This window comes from Rosa rugosa, chromosome 5 (assembly GCF_958449725.1).
Source record: "Rosa rugosa chromosome 5, drRosRugo1.1, whole genome shotgun sequence".
In the NCBI taxonomy this organism is placed as follows: Eukaryota; Viridiplantae; Streptophyta; class Magnoliopsida; order Rosales; family Rosaceae; genus Rosa; species Rosa rugosa.
The window spans coordinates 2,809,378-2,826,751 of NC_084824.1; the positions used below are offsets into that span (position 1 = coordinate 2,809,378).

The 17,374-nt window shown below is 39.1% G+C and overlaps 4 protein-coding genes across 7 annotated transcripts; 2 read left to right on the forward strand and 2 right to left on the reverse strand.

Annotated features, from left to right (window-relative positions):
* Positions 1-1,971: 1,971 nt before the first annotated feature.
* Positions 1,972-5,047, reverse strand: LOC133709912 (ubiquitin-conjugating enzyme E2 variant 1B-like). The gene is made up of 6 exons (XM_062135862.1): positions 4,888-5,047; positions 3,357-3,496; positions 2,812-2,937; positions 2,595-2,721; positions 2,422-2,481; positions 1,972-2,172 (listed from the first exon to the last, which is right to left on the reverse strand). The coding sequence occupies exons 1-5, from the start codon at positions 4,913-4,915 to the stop codon at positions 2,423-2,425; spliced, it is 480 nt and encodes a 159-aa protein (XP_061991846.1). The 5' UTR covers positions 4,916-5,047; the 3' UTR covers positions 1,972-2,172; position 2,422.
* A 1,444-nt stretch (positions 5,048-6,491) lies between these two features.
* LOC133712614 (protein RGF1 INDUCIBLE TRANSCRIPTION FACTOR 1-like) lies at positions 6,492-10,003 on the reverse strand. Of its 3 annotated transcripts, none has more exons than XM_062138724.1 (6): positions 9,867-9,998; positions 8,230-9,094; positions 7,958-8,134; positions 7,795-7,869; positions 7,295-7,465; positions 6,492-7,213 (listed from the first exon to the last, which is right to left on the reverse strand). In XM_062138724.1, exons 2-6 carry the CDS (start codon positions 8,305-8,307, stop codon positions 7,046-7,048), a joined length of 669 nt encoding a protein of 222 aa, XP_061994708.1. In that variant the 5' UTR covers positions 8,308-9,094; positions 9,867-9,998; the 3' UTR covers positions 6,492-7,045. The 3 variants fall into 3 exon arrangements, with proteins under 3 accessions (XP_061994708.1, XP_061994709.1, XP_061994710.1); XM_062138725.1 differs by having other exon boundaries at positions 8,230-8,493; positions 9,867-9,997; XM_062138726.1 differs by lacking the exon at positions 8,230-9,094 and having other exon boundaries at positions 9,867-10,003.
* Positions 9,101-11,098, forward strand: LOC133712613 (1-aminocyclopropane-1-carboxylate oxidase homolog 4-like). 2 transcript variants are annotated; one of them, XM_062138723.1, is made up of 3 exons: positions 9,101-9,563; positions 9,782-10,686; positions 10,754-11,098. In XM_062138723.1, the coding sequence occupies exons 2-3, from the start codon at positions 9,850-9,852 to the stop codon at positions 11,003-11,005; spliced, it is 1,089 nt and encodes a 362-aa protein (XP_061994707.1). In that variant the 5' UTR covers positions 9,101-9,563; positions 9,782-9,849; the 3' UTR covers positions 11,006-11,098. The 2 variants fall into 2 exon arrangements, with proteins under 2 accessions (XP_061994707.1, XP_061994706.1); XM_062138722.1 differs by having other exon boundaries at positions 9,101-10,686.
* Positions 11,099-14,070: 2,972 nt separating this feature from the next.
* LOC133709909 (1-aminocyclopropane-1-carboxylate oxidase homolog 4-like) lies at positions 14,071-15,844 on the forward strand. The gene is made up of 2 exons (XM_062135859.1): positions 14,071-15,362; positions 15,444-15,844. Exons 1-2 carry the CDS (start codon positions 14,511-14,513, stop codon positions 15,693-15,695), a joined length of 1,104 nt encoding a protein of 367 aa, XP_061991843.1. The 5' UTR covers positions 14,071-14,510; the 3' UTR covers positions 15,696-15,844.
* Positions 15,845-17,374: the final 1,530 nt, after the last annotated feature.

Genomic DNA, 17,374 nt, shown 5'->3' on the forward strand with positions numbered 1-17,374 from the left:
ACAGAAAATAGGGTCGTCTGCTTCTTTCCGCTTTTTCTTTTGCTTTGCTTTACAACAACAAAAGCACTGGGAGCTACTGTATACGCATCCCCTTATTTCCTTCCTTCTTTTCTTGCCTGTTCTTTTCGAATCGGCCGGTAATACAGCACTTTCCCAAGTGTGAACACTGATTCCCTACACAGGCCCACTCTGCTATTTCAATGGGGTCGCAATGCTGTGAAATCTGAATTATTAGTTTTGTTTTATTTTTGAATTGCCTGTATACTCACTATGCTCTTTTGGTCTACTACTGTGATTTTTTTTTTTTTTTTTTTTTTTAGAAAGATGATCAAATGATTTCACTCATTCCCTCATGGTGACTCGAATCCAGGACCCGGATCCTAGGTACTGTGAAATTTAAATTATTAGTGTGTGGAGTTTATTTTCTTTTTTTAAATTTATAGTCGTTTTTCACGTTAGAACTATTTGGAATTTAATTTGATGTCGATGTTACGTATAAATAAAAGGTATCATACTTTTGTAAAACTTTAGTCATTGTCTAATGATAGTAAATAGTTGGACACATGATTCGTTATCGTTGGTCTCGATTAGTTTCATAATCGTCTGCTAATGTAATGTGAATACACTAACTACAAAAGAGATGAACGAAATTCATTCACAACATGAGTCGGATTCCCAATCAAACGGAGAAAGGGACGCTTCTACGCTTCCCAACAAAATAAGAAACTTCATCCAGATTGTATTTTTACAAAGGGACAACTTTGTTGTATAACTCGATTAGATTAATTTGCTGTTAAGTTTCAATCCCATTACATCACCTTGCTATATATTTCTTCTACCTTGTCCATTTAGTCGTCCCCTTAATATCTAAACCCTTACGAAAGTCTCCACCGTAGGCTAGACATATGACTTGGCTTGACCATCATATTCAGCAAGATCAACTTGTGCATAATTATTTGCAGTACTTTTTACTGTTTCACATTTATGGTATTTTGATATGGGATAAATATCTCAACAACTTTAACGTTATCCAAAAGGAATTTAACACCTAGACTCGTTTCATCGGAGGCGTGGCATTGATTTTCTAGAGACGTGGACGTACGACATACATTTTAAGATAGCCGATCCATGCAACAGTAGTATCTATATGACTACTTTGGTCATGTGGCACAACATATATGACTTCATAGTCTTCGACTCGAAAGTCAACAATATGGATCATATTATACAACGGATCACGGATGCTTCCATAATTTGCGCAAATATATACTTGGTGATTATATTCCTTAACGTAAATAAAAATTAATCTTTTTTAAGGAACAAATTGTCATTGTTGGGAAATACATATACATATATATATATATATATATAATGACACTGGTAAATCCAAATGTGCACGCCAACAACGATTCTGTTTCATCGCTTCGCACCAGCTTGTTACACTAGAATCTTTTCTTCCTAGTCGTCTTCCATGCTCCATAGTTATCATTGCAAGTTACTCTTACTCCTTCGTCAACGTTAAGAAAACTACAAATGAGATTTGAGGAGAAGATCTTCGATGAGATAATCGGAAAAATTATGACTGGTGATCGAACATGCGAGGAGTGAGAGCTCCAATAGTTCTAGAGCTTTTGTGATTGTCAATGCCTCAATGGAGTACGAATGTGAATTAGTGAAATGAATAAATCAAGTCGGATCATGAATAATTGACTGATCCATGGGGGACGAGTTGGACTTGATTTTTCTCTCCTTATGAGTTGGGCTGCCCCATTACAGGGACCATAGCAATTAATTAACATATCAGTGTTCAACTTGACACGAATCATGAGAATGGTCTAGTACATGAAGAATTAGCTCAATAATGTTCGGCTGCGGGAAATGTATATGCTATCGATATTAATACTGAATTATGATCATCAACGACACCAACATCTTTATTAGACTAAAATTCAAACTGAAGGGATTCAGATATTAAGTAAGAAATTGAAGAATTGATATTTCATGGGTCCATTGATTCATATAATTACACATCGTTTACCACAAAACCAACTCGGATTTTGGAGTGATTTCATATCAAGAGTATTCTCGTTAGAGAATCAGGAAACAGCCAGCCAAAGTAGAATTGGGTCTAGGCATAACATCCTGAGAAACTTACGGACTCATCACCTAGCTCTGCAAATGTAATAATGACGAAAGAAATGCAGTCACATAGTCAAACACAAGTTGGATAAACAAAAGAGGTTCAACAACGCAATAGACTTTGCAGGCTCAAAAGAGTAATTAGAGAGTGACAACTCGCTTCAACAAGGGGCGGTGCTTGATTACATTTGTGTGATTAGCACATAGATATGATCCTTGTCTATGATCATGCAATGTATACATTATCTTATCTACACCATCATTTGTTGGTTGAAGTCTCACCTTAGAGAATGACACATTTCAGCACAAGCCCTTTCTGATCTACCCTTCCCTCTTCATGGCCTGAAAATTCATATTTGAATATTAAATCTTGACTTCTAAATGACGCGAACCCAAGAAAATCAAAAGTAAGCAGAAAGGTATGGTGCATCAAGAAACAGGAGAAGTTGATGAACCTTCAGGTGGCTGAGCTAGCTTTCGGTTTTGTGGTGACATCATATCTTTCTTCAATTGTGTCAAAATGTCCTCCATTGTATGTTCCCTTTGCCAATTTGCAAGCATGGGGAAGAGACTGGGCTCAACCTGATAATTTGTCCATCCATCAGTTTTTTTTTTTTTTTTTTTTTTCAATTTATATAAAGGATTACATGTCTTCGATAGGAATAAACCTACCACTCCAGTTTCATGATTGACACAGGTCATGTTTATCCGTGTTTGGAACCTCACAGCTGGTGGATTATCTGGATAATCTTTACCACAAAATAGTTTCAACTGGTAAATACGCCCTTCATGCACAGTCTAGCAAGAAGTAAGAGCAGGAGATTAAGTTTCCATGATTAAGGAATATGAAGTTGTTTGGGATGCACTAGTACTATTTAGTAGAACAGTATCATGCCCAAAATAGCAAGCAAAACATGATAAATTTGAGATAGTATCATTTCATCAAGTCAGTACTAGTGTAACTGTTTTGGACACTTGCCAGGCATATTTGGTGTATGCCCACTGTGTCCATTCTTTTGATAACAAAACTATTATCCTAGATCAAGTGTTGACAGCTGATCAGCATCACATGTCATATACGAATGTAAATGATTAACTAAGGCCATATCATATTTTTGATAATGAAATATTGTAGAATGTGGGATTTCAAACAGGATGAAATACACATGTATATTCAACCAAAAGAGAATTGAAAAAAGAGAGAGCATAGAACATACATTTGGGGGACCAATAATTGTCCCTGTCCATGACTGCATAAATATATCATCAGCGTCATCCATCCCATAGCTAACAGTTCCATCCCCAATTCCCTTTTCACCTCTCTCAAGCTCTTCCAGTAATCTGAAATTCCTTGGAACTGCAAACGACAACAAGTCAAGAGAATTACAACATGCATAATTGTATTCAAATGAATGTCATAATGGAAACAGACAAAAAATTTCAGTTAATCAAATGAGGCCAATTAAGCTCATCAGTTAAAAGTTCATTATACTAAAGTATGCTAGTTGCACATTTGATAGGTAATATACTAATTTCCTGATTCACGACTGGTATTTGAACACAATCTTAGAGGGAAATGCTAACACTACAGATGAGACATGATTATATAATTAGATTTTACACCATGCGAGGTACATGTATTTATGATTCGCAGTGTTAATAGGACTATTTGGCGTCGTTGAATTGAACTGTGGACTATGTGTCCAGATGGAAGATAGTGACGACATTAGTGTATTTGACTTGTGCTAATGAAGTTACTAAACTTAGATAAAGACATGAATGGGAGAATCAAGGCAAAATAACTGTATCAATATGTTACAAATCTGACAACAACACCATTTTACTTTCAGAAAATAGATGCAACCTCTTGCATTTTTACTGTAAGGAGAAAACTATAATGTAGGGTTTAGGGAAACAAAGAGTTTCGAAGAAATGGCTGACCAGCATCAACTACAGCACAACCTGACAGCTTCTTAAGCTCTAAATTGTCAAAAGCACTGCATTATTTCAACAATAATATGAGTGTAGGTTTTCAAAGATATCCAATTTGCACTACCACAATCAATTCAGATGACTAAGAAATGATTTAGCATCAAGTTTCTGAAACTTCACGAGGCATTGTACATCAAAAGCATTAGTTTTGGGCATCAAAAACGGCGGGCCCAGACACCTATTCGCTTCATTTATATAAATGCACGAATGCTGTGAAGAAGATGCTAACAATAGTGTATACGTTATGTTTGCACTGTTCAAATACCAAATCCACATTTCTTGTTAAGCTAAGATTAGAATCATTCGATTCTTGGAGAACACTTTAATCTAACATGGTTCAATGACTTGACTCCGCTTCGCATCGCGACACTTCAGCAAGAAGTCACAGCAGAAAATGCAATCAAACTCTTAGCAGACCAAACCCTAAGCAACTAGGCCAGAAATGCCATGATAAAATCAGCCAAACAACCAATAAACAGCTCGAATTTGCAGACGCCCTATCCCTCTCCATACTCATCTTCTAAATTCAACTCACTCACTACGCCATAAAACCAAATTGAACTTTCACTCATCTCACTACCTCAACAAACAATACAAAAACTCATATCAACTCTCCGAAACTTAAATCGATAAATTCAGATGGCTCAAAACCTATGATTCCGGCAGCTAATTTGATATGATTGATGAAATCGGCGATGAGTTTGCCGATGAAATGAGAGAGTGAGAATGAATCAAAGATTTAGGATAAGCTCTCACCTACAACCGTTGATGGTTCGGAGCCCATGTTGATCCCGACCCGGCCCAGCTATATAAGCTGAGGAGGAGGAGGAAGATGACGAAGAAGACGACTACGTAGTCCAACTACTACGGTTCACGAAGGCACACATGGAGGATAAAAAGGAAGAAGAGGAAGTCCAAGTATTCCTGGTTGAGGGTCCATTGTTATTCCTCTACGCCTGCGAATCAGAGACGTTCATCAATCACTCGGCTTAGCTTGGAAATAGTCCGTACAAGTGTGTTTTTTACCATTTCTTTTTCGCCACCGTAATACATGACGGATTGACAGTTTGCTTACTAAAGGACTGTAAATTAATGTAGGGTAAAAATTCTAAATGATACTTTAACTTTGTAGTACATATAAATTTTTTTACCCTCTAAATACCCTGATTATTGCGCTGTCACTAAATGTAGTACTTCCATTAGATTTCCCGTTAAAGTCGCGTATGTGACATTACTGGCATGTATTCAAAAACTCCACATAATACCTGAGGTACCCAAATGTTACCTCAAGTATTGCGTCATTATTATTTCATGTTGTTCTCATTGATCAAGCCTTAAAAACAGTTCATGTTGTTCTCATTAATCAAGCCTTAAAAACAGTCTCACAATCTGTTGATGTCTAAGATTCAGCGGTAGCCGAACCTTGATCAACGCGGGTTCGAGAGGCGAACCGCTATTTGTGATTTTCTTGTTGCTTTCGCTATCTGTCAAATAAAATACAAAGGGCATCAGAGGAGACCGCGGTTGGCGGTCTTCTCTTCTTCGATGCCTAAGTCAGTCAATGTATTTGTGTTGACAGAGTAACGTTAGGTAAGTATTCAAATGCGTAATTAATGAGGAGAGAGGAGTGGACCTTTTATAGGTGGGGAAGAGACTGATTTTTTCCTTGTTTTCGATGTGGGACTGATATGCTTCAGTTCCCAGGTACTGATGCTTCAGCGAGGTGATCTTGGTGCGGCGCGTCAGCGGTAATCTCGGGATGGGTCGGAGCTCAGGTGATAGCTTGCTTAGCTGTGTTTCCGTAGGTCACACCCTCGATGAGCGTGGCTCATTGTAGCTAATTATGCTTAGGCAAATGCTCATGTAAGTACACAATCTTTAAAAAAAAAAAAAACCAAAGAAAGAAGCTTGATCATTGTAAACAAATTTGATGGCATTAAGAAAAACAAATTTACCCATTTTCAATAAAAGAAAGTAAATGTTGTAGTTGCATTTATCAAAAGACTTTTATTTTTTTATTTTTGTTTGATCAAGGAAATAGACTTCAATCAAACATATGCATCACCAAGTCTAATTGAAGCTACAAAAAAGGCCATAAGGTCCATTTAAAAAATAAAAAAATAAAACCCATAAGGTACCAAATTCCCAAACAAGGTAGCCAAAGGAGTACATACAGAAGCCATTTCTTCAACAAAAGAACCAAAAAAAAAATATATAGAGAGTACAGACAGGGCCCGGTCATGAAAATTCAGAGATCTAGTGCGAAAATTTGACCAAAGCCTTGTGTTCATTGCATAATGAATTAACAAAAAAAAAAAGAATGGGTATAATAAAATAAATGTTATGACAAGATCATTCAATAATATAAAAATTATTGTCAAACAGTTAATCAAGATAACTAAGAAAGTCAAACACAAGACTATAACTCCTAATACATTCATGACGACAACTGATATACACACGAGACTACAACTCCTAATACATTCATGACGACAACTGATATACACACGAGACTATAACTCCTAATACATTCATGACTATAGCTCCTATACACGAACTTCATATGTATCACTCTCCTCCACAAGCACTTGTTTGCTGCACCAACTGATTTTCAGAGGCCTTGTGTGGCGGCACTACCTGCACGGCCGCCCCCGAGTATAGACACAACCCATACTGAAACAACCCAAAAGTTCAGGAAAAAAAAAACCATCTTCCGTCGACGCTCACAATCATCAGACCAGAGGAGGAAAAACCCAGACTAAAATGTGAGACATACCCAATATAGTACACAAAATTCAATCTGGCGATTCACTGTGAAATGTGAATGTAAAGAACATTGTCTTAATGGATTCGATTAAGGTCAATTCCGATGTCTATAACCTTTCCTTGTTTTAATGAATGGTTACTTTCCTGATCAGAACATTGGGGATCTTAGAGGGACTCCTTTTCTCCTTAACTTTGGCCTTTTGGAAAATGGTACTTCTAGATTTTTTTTCCCTCCCTTTTTCTCATTATGATCTTCAAAACTATGACCACCACATATAGTTTTTCTCTGGCATTCGTTTCCAAGTATTGCTGAAACCTGTCAAACAATTAATTGACGAAAAATTAATAAATTAAAATATAAAGGAAGGGAAATTCAGAATCCGAGATATAGATCAACCTTGCAGGCAACACTGCAATAGAGGGAATTGTCTTGCAAATTCTTGTGGCAGGTGGTACACATATACTCCCTCGATTTATTATAATGTTGTCGCTGTCGCTGTTGCTCTTGCTGTTGTGGTTGATGCCTTTGCTTCAAGAATACCACTTTGGCTTTGTTTGTATGATATGTCTGTAAACAACAAAGACCTTTACATAAATCAGTGTAACGGAATCTTCATGTTTTGATGAAGGAAAAAAAAATATGCAACACATGTAATAGGAATAGAATGATCAAATAACAGTTCCATAACATCTACATATGATATCTAAGTAAACTAACGTGTCATTTTCGGAAGAATTAGTTGCATTTTTATGCATTAGGATGAAGATAAAGGCAAACTAATAGCTTAACATGCATTATTCTGTTTAACAGTGAGATTCTGCAGGTTTTGCCAGCAAAAACCTATATGTCTGTATTAGTGTATAGCAGTTAAAACAACAACTAGTAGGCTGTCAAACCTGTATGCCAGAACAGTTGAAGAGCTTGCATAAGTCTTGACGATTAATCACATCACTGTAAATATATCTCCGAATCTGTAGATATGTAACCCAAAAATCAGGTTCTTCATATCTGGATTCAATCACTTCAGGCTAGAAGGGTTCAAGTACAGACACTACATACCTTAATGTGCTTGTGAAACATATGGTGGGCAAGACAGTTCAGACATATCGGTTGAAGACAATCAATGCAGAAATGATCTATACCGTTCTTTTTTGCATCCGAGTGTGCAATGCAAGTCTCGAAGAATACTGTGCTGTACACAATTTTCAACCATTGTGGTACCACCATGTCATTCTTCTGCAAAAACATGCACAAATGATCATACACTAAAAGAAGCAGACGGTAACTAAAACACATGGAAATGATAGATATAAACTCGGAAATCTTTGTACTTCAGTTTTGGATGCCTGAAGACGTTCGACTCCATGGTGTCTCTCATTCTCAGTGTTTCTCTTATTAGAGGCTTTCATGTTGAAGTTCACGAATATGTCAACATTTCAGTGTGGGGTAAGTTTCCCTAAACTCCCACAACTTTATAGCCACTTCATTGTCCAAAAATGAAGAGGAGACGGAATTTAATTGGTACAAACTACTTAGGGAAAGGCTAGCTAGCTGTAGGCATTTTCCAGTTTATTCATCCGTACAACTCTGTCTCCCTGTGTCATAGCAACATTTACAACAAATAACTGCTGCAGTTAATCCTTTGTACCAAAATGAGCACTTGAAACATTTATATCAGATAACAATCTTCATTTATTTCCAGACTGAATATTTTAGCTTTTTCTGCTTCTTGTTGGGTAATAAATTCTGCACCCACCCCACCCAATATCCAACCCTTCAAACTTTCATTTCGATCAAACCATCCCTGCAATTGCATCAGACCTTTCCTGCAATATCATCAAACCTTTCCTGCAATTGCATCAAACTCATGTATGGATACTAAAGAGCTAGCCTTCAGGCAATACAATCAGATTTATCACAACTAACAACCACTGGTGCAGCGACATCTGCCTATCTAATATTTACGTACTGATATGACATGACGAGATACAAATTACAGATAGAATAGTTATTGGTCTATTAACAAAATGAGTAATCCATAAAAAATGAAGGGCAAAAAAGTTACAGGAATTACTGCACAAAAATATATGAGTTTATTTCTTCCACAAGAACGGAAAAAAAAAAAAAAAAAAGGGGCTTCTGTACGTATATGTATGATACATGTCCTTATACCAAGGATACCGCAGCCGAGACCCCCTGCTCATTCATGAGAACACAGATGAGATACGCAAGATGAAACCCATGAAAGATGATCTTAAAAGTTGGAAGTTTGGATCACTTACCATTAAGATTCTTAAGTCTAGACAACACGTACAGTGATTATAATGATCGATTCAGAGGCACCATAAACAGCCTCTGATCATCAGTAAACTAGCACTAGAGTACGTACGTAGCCCAGATTAATTGTCAGCTAATTACAACGGCTCAGAATTTCCTGGCATAGGCCCTCCTAGAGTGTGGGAAACTGACATGTTTCAACTCTCATTTAGCAATTCTATCAACCTCTACAGTTTTTTTGTTAGGTTAAGAACATCAATGTCTACAGTTTTTCGAATCATTCTCAGGGGTTGGTGACTTCAAGCCAAACACGCCATTAGAAAAACTTTCCATAATAATCAGTCAACTCCTCGTGCCCTTAGGGCAAGTTCACCCGTTGGGTCACCAGGTCACCCACTATTCACTACTTTTTAGTGTTAATTTTGTGCCCTGGGTCACCCGGTACAGTGTTCTGGGTCACCATGATGACCTGCACAGTGTATTTCGTGCCCTGGGTCACTAGCACAGTGTATTTCGTGACCCAGAGAATGAAAATATACACTAAAAAGCAGTGAATAGTAGGTGACCCGGTGACCCAACGGGTAAACTTGCTCTTATTAACTCCAGTTACAAGGCTCATAAAAATCTAAAAATATTTTCTTGAACTAAAAAAACAGTCACAAATTAACAGAAAAATGGCGGCAAATAGTACCTTGATCGGCGAACAGGGTTATGATCGAGCTGAGGAACTGAAGCAATTCGACGACTCCAAGCTCGGAGTAAAAGGCCTCGTCGACTCGGGTCTCTCCTCCATCCCTCGAATCTTTATCCACCCGCCCGAAACATTACAGCAATTGCAGCCCACGACCCGACCCGACGCCCAACCAATCCCCACCTCCGGTCGCCGCTCCTCAATTGTCCACCAAGTCAGCGGCGCGTGCCGCAACTTCGGTTTCTTCCAGATCACCAACCACGGCATACCGTCGGTGGTTCTCGACCGTACGATCGCCGCCGTCAAGGCCTTCCACGAGCAGCCTCCGGAAGTCAAAGCGCGGTTCTACCGCAGAGAGATGATAGGCCATGGCGTAGCGTATCTATCCAACGTTGACCTGTACACCTCCAAAGCCGCCAGCTGGCGCGACACGCTTCTGGTGAAGCTCGGCCCTTTGCTGGAGGCCGCCGACGACGTTCCGAAGATTTGTAGGGACGAAATAGTTGAGTGGGACGGGGAGATCCGACGGCTGGGAGAGGAGCTTCTGGGGCTGGGGCTGGTGAGTGAAGGGCTGGGATTGCGAGCGGAGAAGCTGAAGGAGATGACGTGTCTGGGTGGGAGGGCGATGGCGGGCCACTACTACCCGCCCTGCCCGCAGCCTGATCTAACGGTTGGGCTTGTTTCACACAGTGACCCTGGAGTATTGACCGTGCTGCTTCAAGATCATATCGGTGGGTTGCAGGTTAAGCACGATGGGGCTTGGGTGGATGTGAAACCTGTCCCCGGTGCTCTTGTGATCAACGTTGGTGATGTACTCCAGGTAAGATTACATACCATCACTACTTACTATTCGAGTTTTACTAAGAGAGCTCGTAATATAAATTCAGATTATTTCGAACGAGGAATACAAAAGTGTGGATGACCGGGTGTTGGCGAATCCACACAACGAGGCGCGTCTCTCAATAGCCGTGCTTTTGAATCCGAGCAATAGAGAGGGCGTGTTTGGTCCATTTCCGGAGCTGGTCTCGCCAGAGAAGCCAGCTCTCTACAAAGAGTTCAAGTTCTCGGAATTCCTGATGAGGTTCTTCCAGAAGGAATTGAATGACAAATCTTTGGTAAATTACTTTAAGCTGCACTGAACTGAAGTAAAAGAGCTGGTCCAGACCTTGTTAAGTAAAAGAGCTGGTCCAGACCCTGTGAAAGATACTATTCCAAATTTCGATTCTCATGCACTTGATTCGAGTTAACAAGAGGGTCACTGTATTTAAATGTCGTATCTAATCAATCAAGTTTATGCTACTAATCACTCTCAGAAACTTAAGATTACAACTTGGGAAGTGTTTTGTTTGCATATTAATAACAATGAAGCATGAGGATGGCAAAATGCAAATTATATTCGGATTTTTTTTTCATATGGCATATTCAAACCTGAAATTAGTTAGGCACTTAGGCCTGGATGGAAGCCACAAGTTTCTAGCTTTCTATCCCCAAACCACTCAGCCATCTCTTCATCATCTGCAGAATCAGAAAAGAATACTCTTCTTTCAGTACTGGTAGACCTAAGTTCATCATCACTTGCCATATCCGTTGCGCCTCCTTTGCTCTTCTCTAACATCTTCAACTTCCATCTGTCCCTCTTTTGTGGATTCTGAGACAGTTCGGTCTTACCTCGTACAATTGGGAAGTCTGCAAACCTGGAAGTCTTATCTAATGAGTTTGAGTGACGAGGATCATCATTCTCTTCAACCACAAATCTCCACCTGCTTGCACCTCTGTTTTGACCATTTCTACCTTGTCCTGACTAGGATCGATCATTAACGTCAGTGTCACCAAAACTCACTCTATTACTTTTCACAACCAGTCCCCCTTCTTCAATGGAAGATGATCTTGAGCCTCCCTTAGTTTTTCCAGTCTCTCTTGGAATAGACCATCACAACATAATTAGCACTTAACATTTCTGGCAAAATTTAGGAAATTGCATCTGTCAAGCAAAATATTAGTACAATGAGTAAAAATTAATGTATACCAACATCCCATCATAACCAAGTAACCAACTACAGATCAGCTGTGCAACTTACTTGGGGCAGATCCAGTCACCTTGCTTCATTGGAACGTTTATGTTGTATTTTTCTTGTGGTACTGCATGTTTTGGTGAGAGTTCAACCCTTTTCAGAGTATCGTGCTCTCTGGGAGATCGGTATCAAGCTTTTCAGTGCGGTGCTCCACCATCTCTTTCAATAGCCTTCTCACTGATTCTTTAACCTTTTTATTTAAAGATGGCTTGTTCCCCACTATATCACTAAAGGGATCAAGCCCATGAGTTAACAAGAATGCATGACATCCACAGTACGTCCACCCAGAGACGTAGTCAAGAATTGAAAATGGGTTAAGCTAATTTTAGCCAGAGATGGATTCAGGATGTCAATTCAGATGGGCTAGAACAATAAGTTTTTTTTTTTTCCTGCTAGAAGCAAATAAGTTTTAAAAAATGATTGAGTTTATTTTTAATACCTAAGTGATATATATTTTATCGATTAACAATAATTATACTAACTATAAATATAGAGAAATACAGCTCATTTACTATACTCAATCCTATCATGGAAAAGAATAGATAAAACTAGAAGTATTTTGATTATAATTACTAAAAAAGAATAGACCTAGAAAAGAAAAAGAAAAAGAAAATTAGTAAAAGAAGAAAGAAAAAAAAAAAAAAACCTATTCCATTGATGATCGAACCAATGACCTCATTTGTGTCAACCCAATGCCTTAACCAACTGGTCTATGAGAAAATTATGAGATCATGGCACATTTTATAATCATAGTATATAAACTTATGGGAAAAGTTTGGGTTGGGCTGTAGCCCAAGTAGCCTTGAACATGGCTACGTCCCTGCGTCCACCTTCATCTTCACGAGCCTTCACATATGCTCTCTCACAGTCGCCTCTCAAACTGCAGGAGCTGCGCACCTAAAATTTGTGTTCACATAAGATATGCTGATAAATCCTACTTGTATCTCAAGCTTTCTTTCTCACTTACAAGCTAGTTAGTTGAACAATGAATACTATCTTGGGTTATTATCACAAATGGTACCTGAACTTATCCTCTATTTTATCGATGGTACCTGAACTTCAATTTTGATCACAACCAGTACCTGAACTTTTCGATTTCATTTTAAATGGTACCTAAGGCCACCTTCGGTCACTATTCCGGCCAAAAAATCCAAATCTAAGAAAACAAAAAACAAAAAAACAAGTTCAAGGCAAGTCTATTACCAAAAAATCATCACTATATATGATCGCAACCCTCGAAATCATCAAAAATCATCACTATGATGGCCTCCCATGCCGCTTTTAGTCGGAATAGTGACCGGAGGTGGCTCTAGGTACCATTTAAAGTAAAATCGAAAAGTTCGGGTACTGGTTGTGATCAAAATTGAAGTTCAGGTACCATCGATAAGATTGAGGTATAGTTCAGGTACCATTTGTGATAATAACCCTACTATCTTTATTCAAACTATATAAAGGTTCCCTCAACCATGAAGAAGATACTCAGAAACAAAAGCACTTACATCTCCTCCATCAATGCCGACATGTGCCCTTAGCCACTTTCCTGAGTTGACAACTTTCCTGTCTATGCTTGGGCATCCATACCCTGCAATAATCTGGACATTATTCCTTGACAGTAACCTGGTCACAATGAAAAACCAATGGACTAGGGTTTCATACAATCTCATAATAACTAGTGTCTAGTGATGATAAAACGAAACACACTATGCTAACTTGCTCATTTCTAACCCTCTCATAAGTTCAACATATTGTATCATGCATCCCATTAAAGTTCAATATCAAACAGTTGCAATTTCATTCACTCTAAATCAATTCATTAATGCAGATAGTTTTCAATCCGACTGAAATATTGAATCAAATTCACAACCTGAAGAAAACTACAATTCAAATTCATAACCACAAAATCCATCATTACCTTATTTACCTCAGAAGATGGTTTTGAAAAGCTGGTGCATTTGAATTTGTTTGATTGAGCTGCACCCGCCTGGCTGTTATGGTGAATCAGTGACTGACACAGTTACTGAAGTTTGGAACAAGCATTTTCTTTTGGGCTCAAGTAGTTAAGGCCTTCAGGGCCCAAAACAAGACGCAGAACAACAAGAAAATTAACGACCCGAGAACAGTGACCCGAACTAGCCCCACCAGTCCACCACAGAGATCGAGTGGGTTGCTTTAGCTTCAAGTAAAATTCAGACGAGGGAAATACTATGTCCAAACTGGTTCAGAAAATATAGAGAATCTCTTGAGCCGAAACCTCTGCTCATTCATGAGAACACAGATACGCGAGATGGAACCCTCGAGTGATCTGCCTGGTACATAAAAGGACTTGGTTGGTCAATGGTGATGAACAAGAATGACCAACAACATCTATCCAGAGCTACGTGGCCCTCACAATGTTTAATTATTCTAGAATCATTCTTAGGAGTTCGTGTGTGAGTTTAGGGCTTTACGCCAAACAAGCCATTAGGAAGACTAAACTTAAAAAGAAGTCAAACTCCTCGTGGTGCAGGCTCAAGGCTCATAAAACTTAATTATAGGAAGAAGATACCACAGAACTGAAAAACAGTCAGAGGAAATGGCGGCAAATAGAACCTTGATCGGCGAACAGGGTTATGATCGAGCTGAAGAAGTGAAGCAATTTGACGAGTCCAAGCTCGGAGTCAAAGGCCTCGTCGACTCGGGTCTCTCCTCCATCCCCCGAATCTTTATCCACCCGCCCGAAATATTACAGCAATTCCAGCCCACGACCCGACCCAACGCCCAACCAATCCCCACCATCGACCTCTCCGACCTCCACTCCGATCGCCGTTCCTCCATCGTCGACCAAGTCAGCGGCGCGTGCCGCAACTTCGGTTTCTTCCAGATCACCAACCACGGCATACCGTCGGTGGTTCTCGACCGTACGATCGCCGCCGTCAAGGCCTTCCACGAGCAGCCTACGGAAGTCAAAGCGCGGTTCTACCGTAGAGAGATGATAGGCCATGGCGTAACGTATCTATCCAACGTTGACCTGTACACCTCCAAAGCCGCCAGCTGGCGCGACACGCTTCAGGTGAGGCTCGGCCCTTTGCTGGAGGCCGCCGACGACGTTCCGAAGATTTGTAGGGACGAAATAGTTGAGTGGGACCGGGAGATCCGACGGCTGGGAGAGGAGCTTCTGGGGCTGGTGAGTGAAGGGCTGGGATTGCGCGCGGAGAAGCTGAAGGAGATGACGTGTCTGGGTGGGAGGGCGATGGTGGGCCACTACTACCCGCCCTGCCCGCAACCTGATCTAACGGTTGGGCTTACTTCACATAGTGATCCGGGAGTCTTGACCGTGCTGCTTCAAGATCATATTGGTGGATTGCAGGTTAAGCACGATGGTGCTTGGGTGGATGTGAAACCTGTCCCCGGTGCTCTTGTGATCAACGTTGGTGATTTACTCCAGGTAAAACTAAAATCACATTACTGTTTTTCATTTGGTTTTTATTCACTAATTTACTAAAGAGAGCTTGTAATATAAATTCAGATTATTTCAAATGAGGAATACAAAAGTGTCGATCACCGGGTGTTGGCAAATCCACACCACGAGCCACGTGTTTCGATGGCCGTGTTTTTAAACCCGAGCAACAGAGAGGGGGTGTTTGGTCCGTTGCCAGAGTTCATCTCACCGGAGAAGCCCGCTCTCTACAAAGAGTTTAAGTTTTCGGAATTCCTATTGAGGTTCTTCAAGAAAGAATTGAATGGCAAATCTTTGGTAAATTACTATAAGCTGCAGTGAAGACCAACTAACCTTTGTTAAGGATATTATTCCAAATTTCAATTCCAACGTACTTGATTCGAGTTAATGTGTGAGGGTGAAAATTTTCATTTTACCTCTTTGATCATTATATGTCCTAAATTATTCGTGCCTCTATACTTTTAATTTCATCACGGGTGCAATGTACTTACCGATTTCAAGTTTTCAACTAATCCTATCAAACTCTAGTTTTTTTGTAAACTATTGTGTAATATATATTGAAATTCTCGTCACTTACGATATAACTTTGCATTTCACGTTATCACCATTCTTATAAAAAATTCGGGATTTCTAAGAAGGATAAGATAGAGAATTTCATGGCCAATTTTAGAAAAGCTTATGCATTTTTATTTGTTTGATTGAGCTATTCTGTTTTGGGGGAAAATCATCTGCCTGACTGTTATGGTGAGTCAGTCCACCGAAGTTTGGATGTGCCGAATGACGAAACAAACATTTTCATTTGGGCTTTTCATGGCCCAAAACAAGACGCGGAAAAACAAAGAAAACGACCCGAGGGTTTACCCAAACAAGACCCAAAGATTGAGCGGGTTGCTCTAGCTTCATATGGAATTTAGACCGGGAAAATATTTTTGTCCAAACTGGTTGAAAAGAAAGAATCTCTTATTACAAATGAACTCTAAATAGTAAATACATAATATTTTGTCATGATCTGAACCAATCTATCATCATTACAAGATCATCTCTATTTAACCACATCAGAGATTACTTGGTCATCCAAATGGTAAAACAAACAGATGATTTGTGATTAAGTTATTAGTTCAATTATTTACATATTCAGTACATCTGGATGACTAAATAGTTTTCAGGTTAAGTAATATGTTTACAAAGATGATTAGAAAATAATACAGTTCGAAACATGACACAATTATTGTGACATATAATATAAAATTTGAACGAATTAATGTCTATAATTGCTTGGACATTTGTATTATCCTTACATGACCAAATTCTCTACCAAAAGGCGGTTTTTGTCTGAACATTTGAGTTGATGATCCCTACTTTATTTTCCCGCAACTTCTGTATTTATTATTGCTTTCATTGCTGCACCTCCGGTAGATATTGATGGTATTAATGAACCTGTTTCTAGATCTTTACTTTACGGAAACAATATTATTTTTGGTGTCATTCTGCAGCTATAGGTTTGCACTTTTACCCTACTTATGCAGCTACACTTATATTTATTTACTTTATACGAGAGAGTACCGCATAATCACAATATATGCTTAGTTCTTAATGTTGCGATCTAACTGTGGCAGCCTCAACGTTACAAAAGAAGAGCGATCTTGAATAAATAAAAGGAGAAATAGATGCATATAATGTTGTTTCATCCAGCATACGTACACCTAGATTTGTTACAAACTTTGGCAAGGCTTAACAAAAGATAATGCAACATCTTGATAGGTAATCGCCAAATATAACATTTGAACATAAACCCAAAACTCTAAATCCTATATGGCGTCGAATTAGAAATGGGTGGTGTAGATCCTAAATATCGAAGTGAGCTCCATATATAAGGGATAAAATGGTAAAAACATATGCAAAGTTTTCAATGGTTTAAATACCAGGAGGAGACTTTGCAAACACCAAAATGCTTTAAGGTGCATGAAGGAGTCTAATTCAGTAATTCAAATTCAATGCCG

Coding starts and splice junctions, on each gene's coding strand:
- LOC133712614 (XM_062138724.1), bottom strand. CDS start 8,307: ATGAAAGCCTCTAATAAGAGAAACACTGAGAATGAGAGACACCATGGA. Junction 7,466..7,794: donor TCAACTGTTCTGGCATACAG/GTTTGACAGCCT, acceptor TGTTGTTTACAG/ACATATCATACAAACAAAGC. Junction 7,214..7,294: donor ATTGCAGTGTTGCCTGCAAG/GTTGATCTATAT, acceptor ATTGTTTGACAG/GTTTCAGCAATACTTGGAAA.
- LOC133709909 (XM_062135859.1), top strand. CDS start 14,511: ATGGCGGCAAATAGAACCTTGATCGGCGAACAGGGTTATGATCGAGCT. Junction 15,363..15,443: donor ACGTTGGTGATTTACTCCAG/GTAAAACTAAAA, acceptor ATATAAATTCAG/ATTATTTCAAATGAGGAATA.
- LOC133712613 (XM_062138722.1), top strand. CDS start 9,850: ATGGCGGCAAATAGTACCTTGATCGGCGAACAGGGTTATGATCGAGCT. Junction 10,687..10,753: donor ACGTTGGTGATGTACTCCAG/GTAAGATTACAT, acceptor ATATAAATTCAG/ATTATTTCGAACGAGGAATA.
- LOC133709912 (XM_062135862.1), bottom strand. CDS start 4,915: ATGGGCTCCGAACCATCAACGGTTGTAG. Junction 2,938..3,356: donor CAATTATTGGTCCCCCAAAT/GTATGTTCTATG, acceptor ACTTCTTGCTAG/ACTGTGCATGAAGGGCGTAT. Junction 2,722..2,811: donor TCAATCATGAAACTGGAGTG/GTAGGTTTATTC, acceptor ACAAATTATCAG/GTTGAGCCCAGTCTCTTCCC.